The following is a 25,826-nucleotide window of genomic DNA, read 5'->3' as shown; positions in this document are numbered from 1 at the left end:
TTCTTGGCCCTTTGCGTCTCCCAGCCTCCTTCCCTACTGCCTGGTCTGGGCCCATTCCTGCCCCCATCTTGTGTCCTGGTCTCCTTTCCCCCCCTATAGCCCCCAGGCTCAGGACAGGCCCACCCCAGCAGGAGCCGCCCACCAGTAGCCCTGGGCAGCCAGAGGTGCCTGTCCCCAAGCCGCCCCCTGGGGCAGGGGACACCCCTGGCTGGGGCGAAGGGGGCTGGGCCCTGCTGCCCCCACGATGGGGGGCTGAAGGCTCCTCCCCCTGAGTGTGGCCCCGCCCCTCCTGACCCAACGGCCACGGAACCCTCTGCCCCCGAACGTTCTACGCCGCGCGGCGCGGCGGGGCACCAGGAGCCTCCTGTTGGCCGCAGCGGCCCTCCCCGCCGCAGGGGGCGCTGCCACGGGGCGCCGCCACCCCGCTGCCCGGCGGCGGAGGCGGGCGCTGCTGCTGTCCCACAGGGCTGTGCGCGGAGGGGCGGCCCCGCACATGGCTCGGCTGCGGCCCGGCCCCGCCCCGTTCCTCCGGCACTGAGCGGGTGAGCGCCCGGGGCCTGCGCGCCGCCCTGCGGGGACGATGCAGCCGGGAGCCGCGCGGAGCAGCGCCGGGGGCCGCGCGGAGTGAGGCGGCCGCGGGCCCGAGCCCCCCGGGCGGGGGGATGCTGTCCCGGAAGAAGACGCGCACGGAGCTCTCCAAGCCGGGCGAGGTGCAGGGCAAGTACGTGAAGAAGGAGACCAGCCCGCTGCTCCGCAGTGAGTGTCCGGCGCGGCGCGGCAGGAGCCTTGGCTCGGGGGGAGGGAGTGAGGAAAAAGCGCCCCCCCCGGGGGTAGTGGGGAGCGTGCCCCAGGGCTGGAGTCATGGGGCAGTGGGGAGCGGCCCCTTGGGGGCAGTGGGGAACGTGCCCCGGGCCTGGAGTTGTGGGGCAGCGGGGAGCGGGGGTTAGTGGGGAGCGTGTCCCGGGCCTGGAGTCCTGACTGGGGGGAAAGACCACCCCCCAACACCCACCCCAGGAGGTGGGCAGGGGCCTATAGTGACACCCTGCCCACCTGATGTGATGGTCAAACCTCTGTTCTTTGACTGCAATTGAAGGGGAGCCTTATTAACTGGATATGTAGGATCCGAGGGGATAGCTCAGATGCACGTGAACGGTAAGAAGTCTGTGCCAGTGCACATAAATTGTACATATTTGAATTGTTGGTGATTGCTTTTATTTTAAGGATACATTTCACGGAAGGGACTGTGTTTCTCCTGTGTTTTGTTTATACGTTGCTGAGTGTAATGGGCACCAATCCCAATAGAGGGTCTTTTGGGCACTACCACAATCTGAATAAATCAAATACAAATTAAGTCTCTTAAAACTTTTGAGGTACTAGACCTGCCCATAAATCCTCTAGCCAGCTGGGTTTGCATGGTATTTACCAGAGATGGTTTTTACCAGCTAAAATCATGGTTTTTACTGCCCTGGGAAAAACAGTTAGTCCCAGTTTAAGGTATTTTCGGTTTTAAAAACTTTGTTAATGCACACCCCATTACACTTAGTTTTAGTTACCTATTAAAATTGTGGTTACATAAGGCAGCAGATTCAGAGATTAATTTAGGGTTGTACAAACAAAAAGTAAAACTGCAGTGGATGTAATACTAATACATGTAACTATAATAATGAGCATCAGAATGTACTTTTTTGGTTTAGTATTTTCTCAGGGAAGTTGTGTGTCATCAATTTTCAATATTTTATAAACATAAGTCAAACGTTTGATTGTGTGAAAATGATAGTAATGCAGATTTGTGGGCTTGAAGCATTAAGCAATCCAAAGCAGGCAGAGTTTCAGACTACCAGTCTAGTTCCATTTGGCCATGCAGAATTCTGTAGAAGCCCAACTTTGATGTAGTGGATAGACCAACTGTTCCTCAGTTTTCAGTGGATATATCAAACATTTGAAAAGACTCGTTCTAGGCTTGCAGAACTTGCTGGACACTGGTGCAATTATTTTTCCCTGTTTAACCCCAGTTTAAGCCAGTTTTTACTAACACGTGGTCCTCCTAAACTAGTTTTTCCCAGGAAATTGTCAACCCTACTAGCCAGCTTTTGATGATTTTAAAATATTCTTCCCTCCATTAACAAAAAGAAAGAGTTCTTTTCCTTGTTGCTGTATGGAAGACCTATGTGAAAAGGGGAAACTGTCTATACACAAGTGTTGTCAAATGCACTTTTGTAAACAAACTTCTCTAACCTCTCAGTTCAGTTATAGAAGACAGTATCTTCTTCACACAGGAGTGTGATTTTTATTTAAATTCACAATGTTCCTTTAATAACTTGTTCATATGAATTGGGGCAGTTTGCAGCTCTCCTAAAGTCAGTGTTCTTTTTTGCAAGCTAAGGCTATATCTTCATTGCCAAAAGAGCAGGGGGGAGGAGAGGGGTTATGGTAAGATTAATGTGTGATACTTATCTCACTGTAAAATCCTAAGAGAGACAAGGCATGTGTAGTTTTTTACCAGGAGGTAGCTAGGCAAGGTCAGCACTGTACTCCCCACCTGTCGGTGATCTCGTAACTCTAACAGGATTTTACAGCAGGCTAGCTAATATAGTTAGTTAACCTATGGTAAAAACACATCTTTTTTTTAGCGGTAAAGACAAAGCCGGAGTGTGACAGCAGTGCATCATGTTGTTTGAACAGTTACCTTTGCAACTGCAAGAGCTGAAAACATACTTTTGGGAAATGAACTTTGAACTCTTTAGGTTGTGCTCTTTGAGTTTTGGAATGTGTTTTAGTTTTAAAATTTAAAAACTGTTACACAAATTCAGTATCATACTGTAAATTATGAACTAAATCATTCAGATGTCTTGCATCTGAAGAAGTGAGGTTCTTACCCACGAAAGCTTATGCTCCCAATACTTCTGTTAGTCTTAAAGGTGCCACAGGACCCTCTGTTGCTTAACTCATTTTAGCCATCTTAGTAAAAAGGGTTTAAAAATTCTATTCTCACTGTAACAATAATCTGATAACCAGTCTTGCATGTACAGCTCAAAAATGGCTGAAGATATAAAGTAATAGCATGGTATTACTGTATTTCCCAGTGAGAAAGGAGACAAACTAGATTTAAAAATAAAAGGTATCATATTTTTAAACTTGTAAAAAGTTTAAAGTTGTCTATACATTAGAAATGTTTTCAGTGTTTTGTTGTGAAATAACAAGCCATTGTGCACTCTAGTGTCATAGCACTTCTTATAGCAAATTATTTGTTCATTGCATCTACTGAGGTGTAATTTAAAAGACAAACTTTAGAAACAGTTATTGAATACATTGGCATATTTTTCCTCCTGATTGAGGCCTACCACTCTGGGTTGGTGTTTAACTTGATAGAGAAAAAATGGTTTAGATTCTGAACTAGTTTAGCAATTAATGTTCATGTCTTATGGCAGTTTCCTTAAAGCTGAGCTATTAAATGCTATGATACATTAATGTAACATTGAGGTTGAGAAATTAAGCATTCAGAATTACAGCATTGCTAGCTAGGCCATGTTATATAGATACAGTAAAATATAGGTTCTATTCCTGGGTGTGTACCACAGACTTCCTGTGAGACTGTGGGAAAGTCACTTACGTACTCAGTCACTGTAAGTACCGAAATGCAGACCTCATGATAAGGCATTAGATTGGGAATTGAAAGATTTGACTTCTGTTCTGCCACTGATTTGCTGTGTGACTTTGGACAAGTCACATGAACTCTATTTTGATGGCAAGCTCTTCTGGGCAAGAACTGCCTCTTACTATATGTGTATATGGTGCTTCAGTCTCAGTTGGGGTCTTTAGAAGCTAGTGAAATACAAATAATTTATGTCTGTTGCATTTGTACCTAGAGACGCTGTTGTGCTAGTCACTGTACAAACAGAGTAAAAGCCTCTCTTCTAAAGAGCTTACAAGCTAATTAACTTATCTTTGCCTCAATTTTTCAATCTGTAAAATGGGGATAAGTTCCTTAGATGGATGTTTTGAGGCTTAATACTAGATGCTTTGAGATTCTTTCGTGATATTTGAGATAGAGAAATGAAAAGCAAGGTGAGCCAGTGCTCTGAGGTGGTACTGAGATCTCCCTCAGGCGCTGGGCTGACTGGTTCTTACTCACGTGCTCCAGGGGTCTAACGGATCACCATATGTGGGATGTGGAAATAATTTTGTCTCAAGTCAGGTTGGCGATGACCTTGAGGTTTTTTACCTTCCTCTGCAGTGTGGGATACAGGTCATTTGCCAGGATCTCATTTAATCAATTTCCCTGCTATTGCTAAGGCCTTGAGCATTTGTACCCTCTGGTCTCCCATGTTCTCTCTTGGTGGCACACAGTAGTTTAGTCTCCTATGGGCTCTAATACTTTGGTATAATTCCGTATGTTGGATTTAGTGTGCATGTGGCTGTAATGTGTTGGTGGCCTGTGATATATCCAAGGTCAGACTAGTTTATCTGATGGTCCCTTCTGGATTTGGAACTCTAACTGTATATTTGTTTAAAATGGCTGAGTTAATGTTACTGTGAAAACCTTAGCTTTGAATTTCCTGATTTCTACAATCTAATTTAGCATTATGGTCAACCAATTAGCATACCTATTTTGCACCTTATTTGGACATTTGTTGTAGCAAAGTTTGTATTTAAATTACCATGTTTTACTCTTACAGATCTGATGCCTTCATTTATCCGTCATGGTCCGACCATTCCAAGGCGAACTGATATCTGCCTTCCTGACTCGAGTTCTTCTGCCTACTCTGCTGGAGGGGATGGAATAGTTTCTAGAAACCAGAGTTTCCTTAGAACTCCAGTTCAGAGGCCACCTCATGAAATATTGAGGCGAGAAAGCAACAGACTATCTGCGCCTTCCTATCTTGCAAGAAATTCGGCCGATGTCCCTCGGGAATATGGTTCTTCCTCCCAGTCCTTTTTAACAGAAGCTAACTCTGTTACAGAAAATGGAGATGCTGGGGCCCGCTATTACTATGATTTTTATGATGGTCAAAGGAGGCATCAGCTAAGTGATCGTGTACATGAGAACTATAGATATTATGGACATAACAATGATCTCTTCCAAAGGATGTCACAGAGTCAAGGGAGGCATACTGCAGGCAAGTGGTTATTTTAGATAATTCATAGGAAATATTTTTGGTATGGAAATATTTCTTAATGATGCTTCTGGTCATGTTTTTTATTAGTATTGCTCTATCGTCTCTAGTTCTCCTATTTTAATTACATTTCTGATACAAAGTTTGCTTGTTTATATTTATGGCAACCAGGAAATAGGGTTGCATATATTCTGTAGAGAAGGAAAGGAAATGTGCATGTTTAAAAAATAGTCTTTTTTTTTTTTTAAGGTTCTTTGTAGGATGGCTTTTTAATATTAAACTTATTTAACTCCTGACAGAATTGGAGATATCTTATATTTGTCCAGGCTTAAGCTTAATATTGTATTTTTTTTACAAATACATCTATTAAACAGATTATACCATTCTCCAGAAGCCACATAGCCTTTATTTCTTTAAATAAAGTGATACACTTCTGAATTTTTAAAATAATTTTAAGTACACCTCTACCCCGATATAACACGGTCCTCGGGAGCCAAAAAATCTCACTGCCTTATAGGTGAGACCATGCTATATTGGGTCCGGTTCGGTATGGTGTACCAGCAAGAGCCGGTACGCTGTGCCAGACTGGACCGGGTTCCCCAGCGGTGATTTAAAGGGCCTGGTGCTCCAGCCGCTGCGGGGAGCCCCAGGCCCTTTAAATCACCACCGGAGCTCCAGCAGCGGGGCTTGGGCGGGGATTTAAAGGACCTGGGACTCCCCACAGCAGCCAGAGCCTCTGGCCCTTTAAATCACTGCCTGAGCCCGGATGCCGGAGGCCTGGCTTGGGCAGCGATTTAAGGGCCCGGGGAACCACATGAATTCAGATATAACGCGGTAAAGCAGCGGGGCTTGGGCGGCACTTTAAAGGGTCCGGGGCTCCCAGCTGCTTTACTGTGTTATATCCGAATTTGTGTTATATCGGGTCGCGTTATATTGGGGTAGAGGTGTATATAATGTGTACTATCCGCCTATAAGTGACCTATTTTTCCTTGTATATTTCAAGAGTTAAAATGAATACTGTATTTTAATTGAGTGCAAAATGGAAGCCAAGTGAGTGATATTCTAAGCATGGACTATGAAGTACTCTTTCCCCTTAAATTATGACCAGCTCACTCAAAATACTGATGAGGTAAAATTGTCACATAATTAATTTTGGCTCACTTGCACATTTTAATCCCCTTTGTTAAAACGCTATGAGAATTGACATGAATCATATCTACACTCTTAAAATACAGCCCTGTGGTAACATCGTAGCCATTAGTTGGCTTGCTTTTGCCAACTTGCAGTAGACTTTTGCTGCATCCATTAAATATGTATAGAATGGACATAAATTGTGGGTTGTAGTTTTGTTTATAAACAATCTGAAGTCAAATACCACAATAAAGAGGTTAGAGTGCTTTGCTTAATCAAAACCTTGATGGCATTCCAGCACAGTAATTCTACATTGCTCTGCTCTGTGTGCTATGGCACTCCTGAATGATTTTTGTGGTGTTTTGGTATGAATCTTCTCCTTACAATGGAAAGCTACTGAGAATCTGTGAAACTTGTACAGCATCTGTGGAACCACTCTATTGGTCATACAAAAGTGACCTTAAAAAGAGAGTACTTGTGTATTTATGTTCTAACATTTGATTAATATAAAACATCTTATACAAAGAGTATTTTAAAGAAACTATTTTAAACTTTAAACATGTACGTAAGTGTTTTTGCTGTGAAATACATTCAGTTCGTCTTTATGTGTAAACTATAAGCAAAATAGTAAATCTGCTGTCTCTAAGAAAACAACTCTGTTATCAAGAATGTCAAGACTTTAAGGTTACTGACCTCATGTATGGAATTTTTAGCTTGACAGAGAAATGCTTTTGTTACAGAAAACTTCTTACTCAGTGAATAGTTAGGGGAAAAACTGAGTTCCAAAGAGTAATGATAGTAATACTGTTTAAAATCAGTAAATAATAAAGCTTTACTGTGAGGACTTTTATGCAGTTTTATTTGCTAAATGCTAAATAATACATCTGATATGTTTGAAAAGGGGCATCCATATAAATCATATGTTCCTATTAAATTACAACCGTCAGTTTTTAAAAACCCTATCGTAGGAAACAGTGAACCATGGCGGAAACCGTTTCCCCAAAGCAATATTGAAAATGATTTAAGTGCTGATATAGGCTGGTCAGAACAGTTTTGGAAAACATTATTGATGCTTGGTGGAACAGCAACAGTCTTTGATACACTGGAAATGGAAAACTGGGTTTCTTTTTATGTGATTAAAAGGGACACTGTCCGTTGAAATCTAGTTAATTTCCAAACCAAGTTAAAAGTAGTTGTTGGTACTGTCTCTGGGTCACCCTGCCAACTTTTTGTGATTTTTACAGTCACATTTTTCTGTTTGTTTAAAGTTCTCTCCCCTGCAGCTATTTGAGACCTACACAAACAACTGCTGACAGAGGACTTTCCTCTCTCTGCCCTTTTCACCTCTCTGATTGCTGGAAAACAGAAGGGAGCTTCTAAATTTGGTTCTCTATTGTCAGTCATTCCCATATCTTTATTGCTCCTAGCTTGACTGAGCATTAGTAAAAGTGACTTAGATACTTGTCAATTCTAGAGGTCTCCTGTGGCAGTCATAGAATCAGGGATTAAATCTGCTGCTGCTTAGTGTGAGGGGAGGGGCAAAAAAAGGACATTCTGTTTCTTTGCACAAAAGCACTGTTTCCCCCCCCCCCCCCAGCATGCAATTTTAAACTATTTGATGTGTTTCATTGCCAGTGAGAATGTGAACCCAAGTCTTTATCTTCAGTTCCCTCCCAGCTTCCTCTTCCTTTGCGTTTTTCTCAGCCTAGGTTGTAGTTGTTAGGGCTGTTGATTAATCGCAGTTAACTCACATGATTAACTCAAAAAAATTACTCGCTGTTTTAATTGCATTGTTGAACAATAGAATACCAATTGAAATTTATTAAATATTTTGAATGTTTTTCTACATTTACATATATATTGTATTCTGTGTTGTAATTGAAATCAAAGTGTATATTATTTTTGATTATACATATTAGCACTGAAAAAATGATAAAATAGTATTTTTCAGTTCACCTCATATAAGTACTGTAGTGCAATCTCTTTATTGTAAAAGTGCAATTTACAAATGTAGATTATTGTTTTTTGTTATATAACTGCAAAACTCAAAAACAAAACAATGTAAAACTTCAGAGCCTACAAGTCCACTCAGTCCTACTTTTTGTTCAGCCAATCGCTAAGGCAAACAAGTTTGTTTACATTTACAGGAGATAATGCTGCACTCTTATTAACAATGTCACCTGAAAGTGAGACCAGGCATTTGCATGGCACTTCTGTAGCCGGCATTTATGTCCCAGATATGCTAAACATTCGTATGCCCCTTTATGCTTTGGCCACCATTCCAGAGGACATGTTTCCATGCTGCTGATGCTTGTTAAAAAAATGAGTTACTTAAATTTGTGACTGAACTCCTTGGGGAGAATTGTATGTCTCCTGCTCTCTTTTACCCACATTCCACCATATATTTCATGTTATAGTAGTCTTGGATGATGACCCAGTACATATTGTTCATTTTAAGAACACTTTCACTGCAGATTTGACAAAACGCAAAGAAGATACCAATGTGAGATTTCTGTGGATAGCTACAGCATTCGACCCAAGGTTTAAGAATCTGAAGTGCCTTCCAAAATCTGAGAGGGACGAGGTGTGGAGCATGCTTTCAGAAATCTTAAAAGAGCAACACTCCAATGCGGAAACTACAGAACTCGAACCACCAAAAAGGAAAATCAACCTTTTGCTGGTGGCGTCTGGCTCAGATGATGAAAATAAACATGTCAGTTTCCATGGCTTTGGATTGTTAGGGAGCAGAACCTGTCATCAGCATGGCCATATGTCCCCTGGAATGGTGGTTTAAGCATGAAGGGACATATAACTCTTTAGTGCATCTGGCATGTAAATATCTTGCGATGCCAGCTACAACCGTGCCATGTGAACACCTATTCTCATTTTTAGGTGACATTATAAACAAGAAGAGGGCAGCATCATCTCCTGCAAATGTAAACAAACTTGTTTGTCTGAGCGATGGCTGAACAAGAAGTAGAACTGAGTGGACCTGCAAACTCTAAAATTTTACATTCTTTTATTTTTGAATGCATTTTTTTTTACGTAATTCTGCATTTGTAAGTTTCTTTCATGATAAAGAGATTGCACTACAGTACTTAAGTGAATTGAAAAATACGGTTTCTTTTGTTTTTTACAGTGCTTGTAATCAAAAATAAATATAAAGTGAGCACTGTACACTTTGTATGCCATGTTATAATTGAAATCAATGTATTTGAAAATGTAGAAAACATCCAAAACTATTTAAAAAATTAATTTTTTAATCATGCGATTAATCGTGATTAATTGCGATTAATTGCACTTTGAACAATAATAGAATACCATTTATTTAATCTCTTGACAGCCTTGTAGTTATCTTTTCAAAAACAAAATATTTGACAAGATTTTTTTTAACTGAAACTTCATCTATCTTCCACCCAATTCACCCCAGTTCTACCTTCCTTTATTCTTATTTGACTGAGTTATCATCAACTGTCTTTAATCCTTTAACCTATTCCCTTGGCCCTTCCTTTATCATCCTTGGCTCCCTCGGATTCCCCCCTCCCCTTTCTTCTACTGCTTCCTTTCCTCTGGCTCCCTCCTCCATCTTAAAAAAAAAAAAAAAAAAAAATTCTTTATCCAGTATGGTCTGCTGTCCTATCTCTGTCTTTCCTTTGTCTCCAGAATTTTGGAGCATGCTTTTTACTTGCTGACTTCATGTCCTCACCTCAGTCCCTTTCTTTATCCCCCTCCAATCTAGCTTCCAACCTCTCTACTTAATCAAAATTGGCTTAATCAAAGTCACAATGACTAAGGCTTGGAAAAAAAACCTACTACTTAATGCCTACTAGTTCAAGGATTAAACCTACTCATCATCAGACTGAAATATACATGTGCCTCAAGCAGAGCTCCTCTCTGCTGCTGTTGTACTTCAGTGATCTCCATCTGCTTATTCCTGAAGACCCAATCTCTTGCTGGCTGAACTTTGCTTCTCCAGTTAATGCTGCCCCCACACACAACACACACCAGGTCAGTCAGTCAATGTTGGGCCACCCCACATCTAGAAGAACCTCGGTGTATTCTAGTCCCACCAAGCTCCCCTTCTCTCACCCAATCAGGACTGGCAGCACTGGTCTGTCTTAGCCTAGGAATGACTCCTATTTGCACTGGGCAAATGGATTTTTTTCAAGCCCTATTGAAATGACTACTTTCTAGCTCAATTTACAAGGGCTTGCTTTTGTCCTTTTCCTTCATGATGTGTTTTAGGTCTTCAGTAGTGGTTAGTCTCTGCTCTTAATCCACTTCCTCTCTCCTTTTGGCTTCCATGATTCTGCTTTCCTGATTCTCCTACCAATCCTTCAGTATCTTAGTGTGGCCAGTTCTCATGTGTTTATTTTTTTGGTGATCTCGCGATATTGGTGTTTTTCTTAAAGCTTCAGCTCCTAGAATTAAGTGATTACATGAAGATTGTAACCCTCATGATTCCAGAGAGAGGCTTGAAAACATGACCCAAATGAACCTCAAAGGTTTAAACCACAAGGGAAATACAAAGAATTCCAGAATTCCTGTAAAATAAACTCTAGCTTAAAAATAACAAATATGATTTTTAAACAGTTGGCGTTGGTATCTTCTTTAATGGTGGCTTTTTACCTTAACCTTTCATCCCCCAGAGTTCCTTGTTTCCCTCCTATCTGATGTTCAGGTTCTCTTCTCAGTCCCCGCCTTTTCTTGCTCTCAGTAACTTTGTTTTTGATTAACACCTTAATGGTGGTGGTTCCCAAAATCTACCTCTCTAACCCAGACCCTTCTCTCTCCTAATTTTTTTTTATCTTTAGCTGCCTCTCTGACATCTGAAACATAGGTACAATTTGAGAGGTTATTTTTCTTCTTCTCTTCTCCATTCCTACGTTAAAGCCTTTGACTGGTCCCTGGTTAAAGCCCTCTCTGTGCTTCAGATTCAAGCTGGGTTATAACCATATCTCTTGAGTCATTTGTAATTGTAGATAAGCCATAAAACTGACTGACATGTACATGAAAATCAGTGAGCTTTGAAGTCACTTGTATGGGGGTACTTTCAGAGGTGTATTTTCAGCCATTCAGGTATGTCAGAAGATGAAAATGATTAACATTACACATTGAATGATAATGAAAGCAAAAGATGCTGCTCATGTCAAATCATGACTCTTCATAATTGTAAACAAGGATTCATGGTTCATATAACGTGGGGAAAAGGAAAAGAAACAAGCAGTGAGGTTAATGGTCAAGTGGAAGGTTTATTTGGGAACCAATAACAGAAAGCTGTTTTAACAAGCCTGGTGATGTTTGTAGAAAAAGAAATTGGGAAAATGTTTGACTTCTACATTATTCTTATCTTTTTAAACTACTGCGCTGATTCTACAATAATTTTATAGCAACACAGTTTTCACAGCTTGTTCTCGTTGATCTTGTTCCAGACTTTAAATTCATTTTTTGTCTGGTTGTGGTGGGGAATGTTTCACCTGTGCTCTTATGTAAGGTACATGGTGGGAGTAAAGCCAGCAACTTTGGGATGGGTGGGAAGAGAATGGTATTTGAGTATCTAAGGGTTGCAAATCTAGTTAATGGTGATAGTTGGTGTGGTAGTTGAAAAACGTACTGCCTCCGCCCCAAAACTAAACCGTAGTTCTTGTGTCTCCCTGTCCTGTTCCCCATCCTGAGATTTTTTTGGGATGGGGGGGGTGAGATTACCTCACATCAGGTTTCTAGACCAGCTTTGGGATGTGGGTGCTCAAGATATTAGAACGAAACACAAGCAAGTCTGAGGGTCTTATTCAATAGCCTGTACTTGTCCTTCAACCGTTTTCATGTTGGTCAAGGACAGTGGGATCTAAAACTGCGCCACCTTTCCGGTTCTGCATCAGATGAATGGTAGCACGCTGAGGTTCGTTCTCTCTCTCTCTCTCTCTCTCTCACACCCACACCCACCCACACACCCCTCCCCACCCCATACACACACCTCCCCACACACACACACCCCTCCTCCTTCTCTTTCTAGCCACTCTGAGGTCTTCTGCTCTCTTCCAGCACAATTCCATCAGCCCAATTGATTGGCCAAAGAGGAGATCTATGGCGGAACTGAGACCTCCACTCAGAATAGATTCCAGTGACCCGTTTTTTCCAAGCAGGGTATTCCCACAGAAAGATCCCTTTGATTGGACTACAAAATCATTTGTGCAATACATCTGTTTTGTTCTCTCTGTGGTGCATGCACAAACAAAGACTTGATTTTGAATTGAAAGGCATCGTTGCATTGCAGGTCCATTTCTATAAGAATTGATATTGTGATGCAAAGGAGCTCCTTTGCGGTCGTCTCTGGATTCCGTGATATATGGTAAAACACAATGCTAAAAACTGATGCTTGGATCCTAGTGTTGAAGCATTGTGCTGCTGAAGGTTTTCAAAAAGAGACTTAATGTAGAGCTTGGCTTAAAACCTGGAAATACATGAAGTATTGTAAAATATGGATAATAAAAATGGTCTATATCCATTTACATTTTCTTTTAGCAGACTAGTGAGATAATACACAGTTGCATCCCTAAGGAGAGCAGACTAGATTCAGCAGGATTCCTCTGCTTTGCAACACTATGTAAAAACTCAGAAGCTAGTTGCCAGTTAGTTCAGAGGATTGAACTGAAGGCAGCATGTTACGGCACAGAGGAAAAGCCAAGCCAAAAATAACAAGGCAGCATTGAGATTCCTTAAGACCAGTAGTTAAAGTAAAAAGAAAACATCGGAGTCAGAGAGAAACAGAAATGGCAAATGAGAAAAGACAGGTTCCAGACTACGGGGTTTAAGTGATGCAGTCTGGGCAGGGATTGCAGGCCAGTAAATGCGAATACAGTTGTGACCACTCCTGACATTTGGTAACTCTCATTAAGAAAGCCACTTTCATATGAGAGAACCCACCTTTAAGCAGAGAGTAAAAGAGTTATAACTTGGAAAGGACTGAGACAGTGCTAACAGAAACCATTTTGCAGAAGCTGTTCCGTCTCTGAGCAGGAAACGCAAAGCCTGTCTAGCCGCTAATACAGTGGCAGAGATCTAACCCAAGAAAGTACCAGGAGAAAAGAGAAGTTTTAGCCAGGATAGTAGAGGGCAGGTTTTAAAAGAAAAGTTGCAGTGGAGGAGTTAGACTGGGAGCACGCCACCCACTAATAGGCACGCCAAAGTTCCATCTTGTTTTAAATATCTGCCCCCACACTTCTACTGAAAGAACTCTCAGACTTAAAATTAACTTGTTCCTCAACCAGTCATTGTCAGAATACATACTTTATATTCTCTGAATCTAGTTCTGAATGCTCTGAGCCATGGACTTTGTGGTGTGTTTGTATAGTGCCTTAAAATGGGCACTAATACACATTTCGGGTCCTCAGCTGTTGTAGAAGTAGAATTAATAAGTATTCTTACAAAGCTCCTCAAGGCAGGGTTCTTGTAACCTTACATGACTGTAAAGTACCAGGCATATTTCTGTCAGGTGTAACTTTCCGCTTACTGTGTTTCAGGTTGTCTTGCAGTCTAGTAAAATATCCTGTTATAACACACTATTTTCCTTGTTAATACTTTAAATGCCCCTCCCTTCTTTGACCAGCAATTGTGAAAAAGATTAAATGTTTATCTAACCTTTGAAGTGGTGCCCACTCTTACTATTGATACTTACAGGAGTCTAAAAGAACAAAGTCATTTTTTCCTCTCTGTTGTTGTTCTAAGCTACAGTAGGAAATATTCCTGTTATATATTCTCATTTCAAGGAAGCATCTGCTGAATACTTCCTTCATAGAATGTTATAAGCAAAAGCAGTGTGTGTGGTTTATTTTGATATTCAATAACTCCAATTATACAAACAAATGTCTAAATTAAGCTAATTATAGTTGAATGCCACAACGATTCAAAGGGCACGAGACGCTGTACTTCACAAATAGAATCTGAATTCTTCTAACTTTCAACAACTTCAAGAAAATACTGATGGTGTTTTTATGACTTAAGGAAAAGGTATACATGAAACTATAAGTGACCTTTACAGCTTTCTATGTACTTCTGGCCCCTTTGTTACCTGTAAATCTAGCCTTTCGTTTCATAACTATTGATTGCTTCAGTTATAGATTTATAAAAAAAAAAAAAAAAAAAAGTTTATCCAGGGATCAAAAAATTACATTGGTTTGGTTCTTGCTATGTTAAGTCCAGAAACAGTGCCAAAATGGTATTGTGTTGTGTGAGGGACTAGTGACTGTTTTAAGGTCTGTGGCTATAACTTAACGCTATAGAAACTAGGAAAACAAGAAGTCTTGCCTTTCCAATGAAGTATAGCAATTACTTCCTCGTCTTGGTGATTCACAAGGTAACAGACTTGAAAATAATCCTGATTACAATGTTCCCTTTCCCCTCTTAGCTCTTTTCTGTTTTTTTTGTGGCACCAAATGTACTTAAATATAAGGCCTTGTCTATACATCAGCCGCTACAGTGACACAGCTACAGCGCTGTAGCGTAGACCCTTCCTACATCAACTGAAGGGGTTAATTCATCTCTCAAGAGGCGGCATCTACACTGCGGGGGTTAAGTCAGCCTAACTATGGTGCACAGGGACCTAGCAACATAGCTTGGTCGATCTAATTTTTAAGTATAGACTAGACCTTTGCGTGTCCACGTGGGCTGTTATACTGGGATAAATATAGTGGTTTAAATAACTTCCCACATAAACAAGTCCTAACTGTTAGTCCATAGAATGGGTTTTAGCTCCATCTGAAACCTTGTAATCCCAGCTTTGAAACTTAATTAAGCATTAACCTCTGTCCACAGGAGTATATATTGGCTGCTAAATTATGCTGTAATTGAAGTGGGAGTAAAAAACACAACACTTAAGCATGTGCTCGTTTTAAATGTAAACTGAAAGGAAAGTTAACGTTTATTCCTATGTTGAGGTTCTTTCTTCTAGTGACGTTTGAGAGTATTTGAATCCCATGCTAGTGCTGACACCATAAGTAGTTCTTGTTGACACATCCCAGAAGAGTCACAATCATAACAGTCCAGTGAATTGGAGAAAAGATTGGACTTGTTTATCTGAAGTCCAGTATCTTTTCAAGTAGCTTAATTAGAAAATTGTATTTCCTCTTGAAAATAGAAACTGGAACGCCTTTCTCTTCCCTGCCTTCAATGGGACTCCACAGGGAAATAAGGTCCAGGTTGCAGATTCCTTCTCAGGATCAGTACCTGCAAGAGGGAACCACAGCATTGGTACACGTGCTAACTTATGGAAATAGCAAAAATATTTTAATACTCTAAGGTCAAATATTTCATAACCTGCCAGGGTTAGAAATATTTTTGTTGACAAATAGAAATGTTTTTAGGACCAGTGCTCAGTGGGGCTGACAGGGAAGAGAGGATGTCAGTCCCTCGTTTCCTGTGTTTCTTCACTTTGAATAATTTCCAGTTACCATATTGCTGATGGCTAATATCACAGACTGAAAGTGCAGGCAAGGTGTTACTCCAGTACTTGTGCTGGACTAGATCTAAACTGGTCAGCAAAAGATCGAAAAGAATGTCCTTTATGTGCCAGTGTTGATCTGTGGGTGAACTGTCAGAAGGAAAGCATGTTCATAATTTCCCCTGATAGCAGAAGTGGAAGGATGAGTACAAAGGAGAAGCTGTATGTGTGATATCTGTTTATAACACATGGTTAGGCAGAGAAAGAGTAATGGTGAAGTTTCGTCTGGCTTCAGTACTGCTTTTGGGATGAGCTAGCATAGATCGTTTTCTTTTAGTGGTATTCTTTGAATGATACCGATAGTTCCATCTCTCTCTCTCTCATACACTCGCACACGTTTTTATTTCTGAAGAGCCAAAGCTGAGGAAGTATTTATTCCAACATCTGTGGAGACATTAGTTCTGTGGTAGAATCAATTGTTTAACTTCTGAAAGAGGAAAAAGTCTGAACTCCTATATGGTTCAGTGAGAAAATATAGCATTAATAGGACATTTATCAGCTAGTTGGGAATGCTGGAATCAAGTAAAATGTATTTTATTATAGCATTTGAAAGTACAGAAAAAGTTGTTTGATCAGGCATGTGGGGGGAGGGGGGGGGGCCCGGTAAAAAAAAAAAAAAAAAAAAAAAATGCCGGTTAAGTAAGAGGGAGTGGGTGTGGGGCTGGGGGTTGGGGTTGGGGTGCGGGAGAGGGTGTGGAGCGTGGGCTCTGGGAGGGAGTTTGTGTGTGGGAGGGGGTTCAGGGCAGCAGGCTAGGGCGCCCGGAAGGGGGTACGCATGCTGGATCCAGGCGGGCGCTCACTTCTGGCAGCTCCCCGCAAGTGGCGACACATCCCGGGCTCCAGCTGCTCCTAGGTGGAGGCGCAGCAGGCAGCTCTGCACGCTGCCTGCGCCCACAGGTGTCGCCCCCGCAGCTCCCATCGGCCGCGGTTCCCAGGCACTGGGGCGGAGCTGGGGGAGCAGCACACAGAGCTGCCTGCCGTGCCTCCACCTAGGAACAGCCGGAGCCCGGGCAGGTCGCCGCTTGCAGGGAGCCGGCCGAGGTGAGTGGCCCCCAGATCCGGCACTCCTCACCCCCTCCCGCACCTAAACGCCCACCCAGAGCCCGTACCCCACCCCCTGCTGTCCCCGCACCAACCCAACTATAAACCAGCATTTCAATGAAGATCAGAAATGCCGGTTTATAGAGTTTTCCAGTTGATGAAGTGCCAGATAAAACAGCTTTTGCTATATTGAATTAGGGATTTCTCTGCAGCTAGAGGAGTATCTAACTGGGAATGTAAATGTAACTGCAGTTCAGGAAAATAAATTTATATTTCAAGGATATATGAAGAGTTTAAATTGTGCCAACACTATACTGGGTATCAAGCGTCTAAGGAATGAAACTTAGTGATCTGTGAACATTTTGATTAGGTCACCATGTGTTTTACATTTTCAGCCATGTTTTTATCTCTGCTGGAGGTTTTCTCATTTCAACTGTACTTTGACTGACATGGAGTCCTCCCTAAAGTTCCACAATACATAATGAGAAGGAAAAGATATAAAAATTGAAATGACATTTTTATTGTGTTTATTAGTACTTGGTGCACTAATTTCTATAATGCATGTAAGTGTTATTATTTGGATATTTAAAAAGTAATGATTTTAAAATGTTATTGAATTATCTTTTGTGGTTACGTAAGCATACAGTATAATCATTGTTCCATTGTCTTACTTTAACTTCTACATCTCTTCCCTCCCTTCTGTTTCTGTGACTGCCTGTGTGGGTAAATTAGGAAGGCTTGTCTGATGCTGAATGGTTTTGGAAGGTTCCATTTACACTAGAAAAATATTGTAGCTGTATTTAGTAGGTATATAGGGTAGATGTAACTGTAATGTATTACTAACATAAATTGTAGTTTAAATATGCTCGGGCATTTAAAATCCCATGTCTGCCAGCCCTGCTCAGGAATTCAACATGTTAGTAATACGATTGCAGTGTCATCCCTATGAAATACATTACATACTTTTCTAAGGTAAACGGAGCCAGTAAGTCTTAACTGAGTTTCGTGGAGGCAAGTCAGCTGGACATTGAGCTCCAAACATACTTTTAGTAAATATAGATAAAACTGCTATGACATTCGTCCAGTGCATTGTGGGTAAAATCAAGAGTACCTGGTGGCAAAAGTTCAGGTTATGTTATGGAAACCAAACACTGCTTCGCTTTTTCTTTTTTCAGGAAGTGAGACCTGGCTTACAAAAGGATTATTGCTCTTGTTGTTGTTGTTGGTCAATCCATACATGTAATGTTCTAATTAACCAATAATTAGTGATTCATTTGACCAGTTCTAATTTGAAATATGTAGAGAAAAACAATGTGTGAATACAGACGTTGTAAATCTGCTGCAGCCTTATTCTTGAGTTGTAATTCATTCAGAACACGACCGTCTTTTACTGCTTTCCTGAGGAAAGTAATTACAACTTTTTTTGGTAAGTCAGTCAACCAATTTCAAGCATTGTTGTCAGCTTGGCTGAATTCTCTTATGTTTTTTTCAGGCATTGGCAGGATTCCTGCTACATCACTAGGAAATTTAACAAATCACAGTTCTGAAGATTTACCTCTTCTTCCTGGCTGGTCAGTGGACTGGACTATTAGAGGAAGGAAATACTACATTGATCATAACACTAATACAACTCATTGGAGCCATCCACTTGAGCGTGAGGGGCTGCCTCCTGGATGGGAAAGAGTTGAGTCAGCAGAATTTGGAGTGTATTATGTAGATCACATCAATAAAAGAGCTCAGTACAAACATCCCTGTGCTCCCAGGTAGGCTATCAATGTTAGTTTTGTTGCAGACTACATTCTGATCCAATTTAGCATAGGAAAATCGAGCTTTTCTGTTTTAGCACATCACTGATCTGTTATATATTATTTTTATACATGAAACTTTACTGGTTTCTGTCCAAGTTGAATTAATTGTAAAAAGCGATAACCTTAAGGCTTCTGTTTCCTGAGCTGTGTTAATTTTCATGTAAGTTCAGAGCACAGAATATTGCTACCAACTAATCAAGAACAATGCATCATTGTACTTTACTATTAATATTCATTAAGATTGACAGAATACTTCAGGAGGAGAAAAATGTTACCGGTCCAAAGGAAGCTGTTAAATCTTACCTTCAAGCAGGCTGTCCTCACAAATAACCTGTAATAATAATCCTGATGAAGAGGCACTTTGCCATTTTAAACATGGGCTAGTTCTGCTCTAAAATGAAAGTCCCTGTTTCATCTACACACAATATAAATGTTGATAACTTTTTGTTAGTATACTCAACACGCTTGTCCCTGCTGTACTATTTTTCTTATTTCTCAATATGGAACAATAGATAACATTGTGGAATAGCTTGTACCAAATGTAACTAGAACACATTTGTTCTAAATCCAGTGAATTTTGGGTTGATCAGCTAAATGATACTTGCCTATTTTATCTGTTAAAATCGGTTTTTAATTTTTGGTCAGACCATGTTAGTAAAAAGGCAGTGGGGTAACAGGTGAAATGGTCCTATATGAGTTTGTACAATGTGATAAATGCAGCAGTGTTTACATTATTTTATTCTAAACACAAAAGACCATGGCACAATTCTTATTAAAAATGACTGCAGAAAGTCTCCTTACTCCCAGTAAAGAGTATTTAAAATTAAATACTGGAGCATTTAAAATTAAATGCAACCTACCTGTATGCTCTGATGCCATCAGTCTGCATACATGACTCCTATTGTTGTAAGTGGCTGGATTGATCAGTAGTTTTTATTAAGATTTTAACATTTTGGTCAAAATTAACATTTCAATTATGCTAGTATATTATATTTAATTTGCTGCTTTTGGAGGTTATTGAATTGATACATTTTAGATTTATATCTCTGTTCTTTGTACAGCGTTCCTCGTTATGATCAACCTCCACCCGTGACTTATCAACCACAGCAAGCTGAGAGAAGCCAGCCCCTTCTAGTGCCTGCAAATCCATACCACACTGCAGAGATTCCTGACTGGCTACAGGTCTATGCCAGGGCTCCTGTAAAGTGAGTATCTTTTTTCATTCCTCTCAAAATGACTTACTTTTGTCTTTTAAAAAAAAATGTATTTTTCTTTATAGCTGTATTTCAACAAATACCTTTTTTTGCATTATGTAAATTAATTTGTTTCATTGCATCGGCTCTATTATTGACAGTAGAATTAAATGTAGAAAGTTATAGCAGATATTTTCAGTTATTCAGAACACAAGTGCAGCCATATGCAAAAGTTGTGGGGACCAGGTACAAGGATGCTTGAGACTAGTAACTATATCGTTGGGACATCAACAGTATATTAAAGAAGATGGGGTTAGAATATGTCCCCTTCATTCTTCTCCCAACCCCCCCCCAGTGTTTGATAGAGGTTTAACATCAGGCTTTCTGCAGCGAAATCAAAATTGGTTTCAAGATAACATATTTGGTCGGATGTGGAGAGACTTATTTCACAGTAAGCGGTTACTGATCTTTGGGTGTCACACTAGTGGTATTAAATCTAGTCTTGGGAGGTTTGTTTTGCCTTAGGTAGAGGATAAGTGCTGTGACAGTAATAGGCATAGGAAGGAGGTACGGTTGTGGATAAAACATGCGCCCAAGCAAACCCAATTTAGTCTTGCAGAGTAGTATATTTTAAATATAAACAGACAGCGCTGAAGTAACATTGCAGGTCTGATGCAATCCACACTGTTATGGCTGCTTGTGCTGAGTGTGTGTAGTTTATGCAGCTCTTGTGAACCTCAGAAATCTCCGATGGCTGATTCTCAGGCGCCTGAGGGGAGGATTTTCTTTCCTCCACCCTCTGACAGACCAAATTTATCCATTAGGTCGGGCTGGACCCGTAGTAATATGACCTTCTACCAGCAGAGCAAGATGGGGAATTCAAGAAATATTGTGCCTATCTTTTGGGAGAGGGTCAGTTGCAGCTTGAAGAATCCAGTTCATTCCTTTCCCCACCAAACAGAACAGTTTTCTCTGTTCTGAGTTTGGGTTTTTAACTTTTATTTATTTGTAAATTAGCAGGAATTTCTTATACAGTTTTTCTCTAGGAAAAGAGTCTGTTTGTTTTTCCCTTTCCACTATAAGGAGCTGTCAAATGGAGTTAAACCCTGAAACTAAATACGAAGGGTTGGTCCAGACACCCAGGGCTGGCCTGTGCTGACTGACTCAGGCTCACAGGGCTCTGGTGGCAGGGTTGTTTAATTGCAGCCTAGACTTCTGGGCTTGGGCTGCAGCGTGGACTCTAGGAACCTGTAAGGTGGGAGGGTCTTAGAGCCCAAGCTCCAGCCCATGCCCGGAAGTCCACTGTAATTAAACAGCCCCGCAGCTCAAGCCTTGTAAGTGTGGGCCAGCCATGAGTGATTAATTGTAGTGCAGACATTCCCAAAGGTTTGTTCATAACCAACATGTGCAGCTCACTCCATGGGAGTATGACTGTTGCCTCCTGGGTTTCCAGGGTCTCCAGAGGGCAAGGAAGCAATAGTCCTGTAGTTGTTTAATCACACAGGTATGTGAAATGGCATATAAGAACACTGGGCTGATGAGTTTCACAGTTTTTAAAGGAAGATCCATCTGTGGAGAAAAATGTTGCAAAGTGCTCCTTACTGTTCATGTCAACAATTGGAATAATATGCTAGAGAGCCCAGAGTGCGTGACTTAGGGCTGGTCCACACTAACCCCCCACTTCGAACTAAGATACGCAACTTCAGCTACATGAATAACGTAGCTAAAGTCGAAATATCTTAGTTCGAACTTACCATGGGTCCACACGCGGCAGGCAGGCTCCCCCATCGACTCCGCGTACTCCTCTCGCGGAGCAGGAGTACCGGCGTCGCGGCGAGCACTTTCAAGATCGATTTATTGCGTCTAGACAAGACGCGATAAATCGATCCCAGAAGATCGATTGCTTACCGCCGGACCCAGAGGTAAGTATAAACGTACCCTTAGTCTTAATGTGTTTGATTCCAAGAACACTGCAGTTCCTTATGCTGGCTTTAGGAAATATAATCACATTCAATCTTTTCTAGCCTATTAACTACTTTTTAATTTCTTAAAGTGCTAGAAACAAACCTATACAAATTTCACAACAAAATTAAGAATTTTGCATTTAGACTGTTGACAACTACATCCCTGCTCAAAAATCTTCATTACTAAATAAAATAGAAAAAATGTATAACTATATTTTTAGAAGAAATTATGCTATTTTAGGAGCTAAGAGTCTGTCCCATAAGAATACATTTTTTGACTCAATTCAGAGAAACAAATGAAATGTACAGACCCAACTCACCAGGGAGCAACAATACCACCACCAAGAAAAGCAATTGAGAACCTAGGGATTGTGGCTTTAATATTTCGCAATATGAAATCAATTTTTGGACAAATTAATAGAATTGTAGCAATGACTGCAGTTGCAGATTCATCGATTTTTTTTTTGGATGATCTTCGGCGGCTTCCCTGTGCAGGTTCTTTTTAAAGAAGCTTCTGGTAATATAATTTAATGGGTTTTATAGCTACATGTGGCTACTGGGCGTGCCAGGAGCCTGTAAAGATTTAAATTGGCATAAATTCCAATGATATTTTTATGCACCAAGGGTGTGTTCAGTTCCAGTAACCTGTTGGAAAGGATTGTTTCCTATGAGCACTCTTAGTTGCTGTCATTAACTGGGTTCTGTTAATTAGATGTTTGGAGTATCTAGTCAATGTCTACTTTCAAACTGTTTCAGTGTTAGGTGGGTTCTTGTCAGTGCACTTGTGGAAACCTGGGAATAGACAATCTCAGATTCGTGGGAATGTCTGTAAATCCTATTTGATGAGACAAAATTAGAGCAAATTAAATTAGTCCAAAGAATTAAAATGTGATTCACATAGTTGAGAAGAAATAATAAATTCATATATAAACACAATATCCTGTCAATTTTTGGTTTTTCCATCTTAGAGTAGATCTGATAGCAATATTAATAAGCACTTTATATGTTCAGAGCACTTCACAATCATTGAATCCTCATAAATACTTCTCTGAGGGAGACAATTGTGTATTATCCCCCAGGTTACAGATAGAGAAACTGAGAGAGAGAAAGCATAGACACCACTGTATGTTTGTTCTGTCAAGCCCTAAACCAATAGAGGTATTTTTTGACAGTGGAGTAGAGAGTTAAAAATATTATGTAGAATCTCTAGAATATGATTTACTAGATTTTAATTGACAAACGACTTGACAACTTTTCTTTAACAGGACCTTAAGTTTTAATGCCAGCTGCAGTTCATAGTCCATCTGAGACTTGGAGCAATTGCTTTCTCTTTCTCAGTTTCACAGTTTAACAGTAGCTTAATCATCTGGAATGTTAAATCCAGTGTGAATGCAATAACAATGAGAGATTGGAGTCAAAACTTTTCATTCCATATGCCACCCACAATATCATGTAACAAATTAAATATTGATAAAGCAGATATCAGATTTTTTAAGTTAGCTCCCCTTGTTTAAAATTAAGCATTGCCAAGAAATTCAGGAAGTTTGCCTTGCTAAATGCATGAGAGTCCTGAACTAGAATCTCCTCCTGCCACATACTAAAGGCCAGAAATACGTTTCAATGTATTTGCTATATGTGGTAGGTAGGGATCTTTTTCAGCATGTGGAATCTCACAAGGATCATCCTTGAAATGACAAAGAATAGCTTAAATGGGTAGGAAGTGTCTTCCAAATGAAATTGGAATAACATTTTTCATCCACCTAAAGAGAAAAATCTTTTACGATATATGATTGTCTCCAGTTTATTAAAGGCTATTAAAATGTGCAAGAGAAACAAATTACACACTGATGGAGGTGGTTATGGGGAATCAAAAAGCCAGAGTTAAGAGGACAGAGCAAGATATCTTTTGCATATAGACACCTTTTGGACTGGCCAACCATTTAGATTTTTTTAGGACAGTTCCATGCTTATATTACATCAGCCAGTCTACGTGCAGTGGAGCTGACGGTGGTAAATTACTGTTGTTCAGATTGCTTCTGTAGATGTTTGAAGTGTTGCCAGATGCACTAAGAGCCTCTTACCCATTGCTTAAAAAGCCAGAAATAGAAGGCATTGTTTGCATGCTCAGTGTAATCAACTTATCTGGAAAACTGGGTGTACTTCAAGTAAACTCTCATTCCCATTCTTATTGGTGGCTCAATGACTCTTTAATCAGACCCCTGACCTTCTACCCTGCACTTCTGTTGGGAGCTGACATTTGAAGCCACAGCACCAAAAAACAATGAGCAGCACTAACTTGCTGATTCATTTCTGGCAGGCTGCCAGAAGATGCACAATTATAGAAACCCACGATCCTGCTTTAAAAAATAAAATAAAAGCTGTGAAGTGACAGAACAGCTCTGGACACAGCTTTACTGTGTGTGTGTGTTATAGGCAGCTTTGTTCCCCACTGTTGCCAAGTAAATACGAAACAGTGTTCCCCCACTGAGAGCCAAATTTAGCTGCCTGCTGCTAATCCTAAATGTTGTTCATCGATGAGTGTCTGACAACATTGGGTGAGGGATCATGGAGACCCTGTTCCACCTTCACACAGTTCACCAGAGACAGAAAAGGGGAGCATTGCCTTATCTATAATTAGCATTGACTCGGGAGTAACCAGGTGCCTGTAAATAATAATAATAATAATAAAAAATAAAAATGCTGACTTGTTTGGCATCAGCACATAAAGCTCTGGAAGTGGATAATTTGCCTTGTTGTTGTTTAATTACCATCGTGCTTAGGAGCCCTATCATACACTAGGGACCCCATAACTCTTTCCAAAAAATAAATTCCCTTAATCAGTGGTTAATAACTAAAGCTGGTTTTCTCATAGTGCATTGCTTTAGAAAATAATGGGTTTGGCAATGTAAATATGTCAAGTCATGGAATAAGATTTAACGTAATGAAAAGTCCGGATCTGAGTTTAAACCCTTCATATTTCAAACTAGGTTTCTTTGGATGCCAGCTGCACCCCTGAGTCCTCCCACTTTGCAGTGCACATGGAGCCCTTCTGGCCATCTGCCCTTTTTAATAATTATTAAAATATTAATGTTTTTATTTATAATTGCAGGAGGCAATTTACTGCGATATCCTTTCTTCTTCCTGGTCTCCTGGCTTGCAGCATCTTAAAGTAGACACTGTATTACTTCCACTGCCTATATGCGTCCATTTCCTCATCTAGTTTATTCAGACCTAGATGATTATCTAATTTTATTCATTTTTGTTTTACCGATAGCTATAGCAAGTAGGTGCACTTTTACACTTGAGAGAATACAAAATTAAATGAGCTTTATGTGGTTGCTGGACAAGGAAAATTAGACATTCTAACATCACTAGTAATTGTGCTAATAGGCTGTGTAAAATACAAACCAGTATAATATAAAGTACTGCACTGCAATTAGAAAACAAGACTCAAACCAGATCTCTCTCAATTCTGGGAGTGGGAGTACAGAAAAATACATGGTTTAAAAAAAATAAAATTGTGCAACCTGTCCCAGTCACAAGGCTAGCTTCACTCTTCACCTCTCTCCAGTCTCTCAAGTGACAGGCTCTGCCCTTCACCTCTCTCAGGATGGAAACCTTGTCTCTGGGCTACAACACCCATGTTTACCAACCTTGTTTTCTCAGCACCTGCAAGAGACTCCCTTTTGGGAATAAAATACACTAGGTAAATACAGTGCCTCAGAACAGCTCCTTCAAAACAAAGTAATGTTTGTTTATGCAGAGGAGAGAAATGGGTTAAACCAATAAAACACCTATACACACATTACTTACCTTAAGCTTAGCATTTCCCTCCAAGCTTAGGCAAGCCCAAATCAGCCCAGGCAGCCTTGCTCCTGGAGACCCGGGTTCCATCTGCTTCTCTACACTGCCTGTGTGTGTCTTTTTTAATCCAGGCGCAGGCCCTTTTGTTCTGTGTCCAGACTGGCGCCCCCTCCTCTTGCCAAACTTGTCTGACACTAAGGGTTTGTCTACACTAGCACTTCGGCGGCAAATCTTTTGTCGTTCAGGGGTGTTTAAAAAAAAAACCTCAAACCTCG

The 25,826-nt window shown here is 40.6% G+C and overlaps 1 protein-coding gene across 2 annotated transcripts in view; it reads left to right on the top strand.

Annotated features, from left to right (window-relative positions):
* Positions 1-565: 565 nt before the first annotated feature.
* SAV1 (salvador family WW domain containing protein 1) overlaps positions 566-25,826 on the top strand; it is a 37,441-nt gene continuing 12,180 nt past the window's right edge. The window contains exons 1-4 of one of the 2 annotated variants that reach the window (XM_034768897.1): positions 566-756; positions 4,677-5,117; positions 18,275-18,545; positions 19,652-19,795. In XM_034768897.1, the coding sequence (XP_034624788.1) occupies positions 663-756; positions 4,677-5,117; positions 18,275-18,545; positions 19,652-19,795 (950 nt within the window). In that variant the 5' untranslated portion in view covers positions 566-662. The remainder of the gene's footprint in view (positions 757-4,676; positions 5,118-18,274; positions 18,546-19,651; positions 19,796-25,826) is intronic. The other variant, XM_034768898.1, reaches the window with a different exon arrangement.

This window comes from Trachemys scripta, chromosome 4, assembly GCF_013100865.1.
Source record: "Trachemys scripta elegans isolate TJP31775 chromosome 4, CAS_Tse_1.0, whole genome shotgun sequence".
NCBI lineage: Eukaryota > Metazoa > Chordata > Testudines > Emydidae > Trachemys > Trachemys scripta.
Note: the sequence above shows the minus strand (reverse complement) of the source record. Positions and strands in the feature narration are given on the sequence as shown.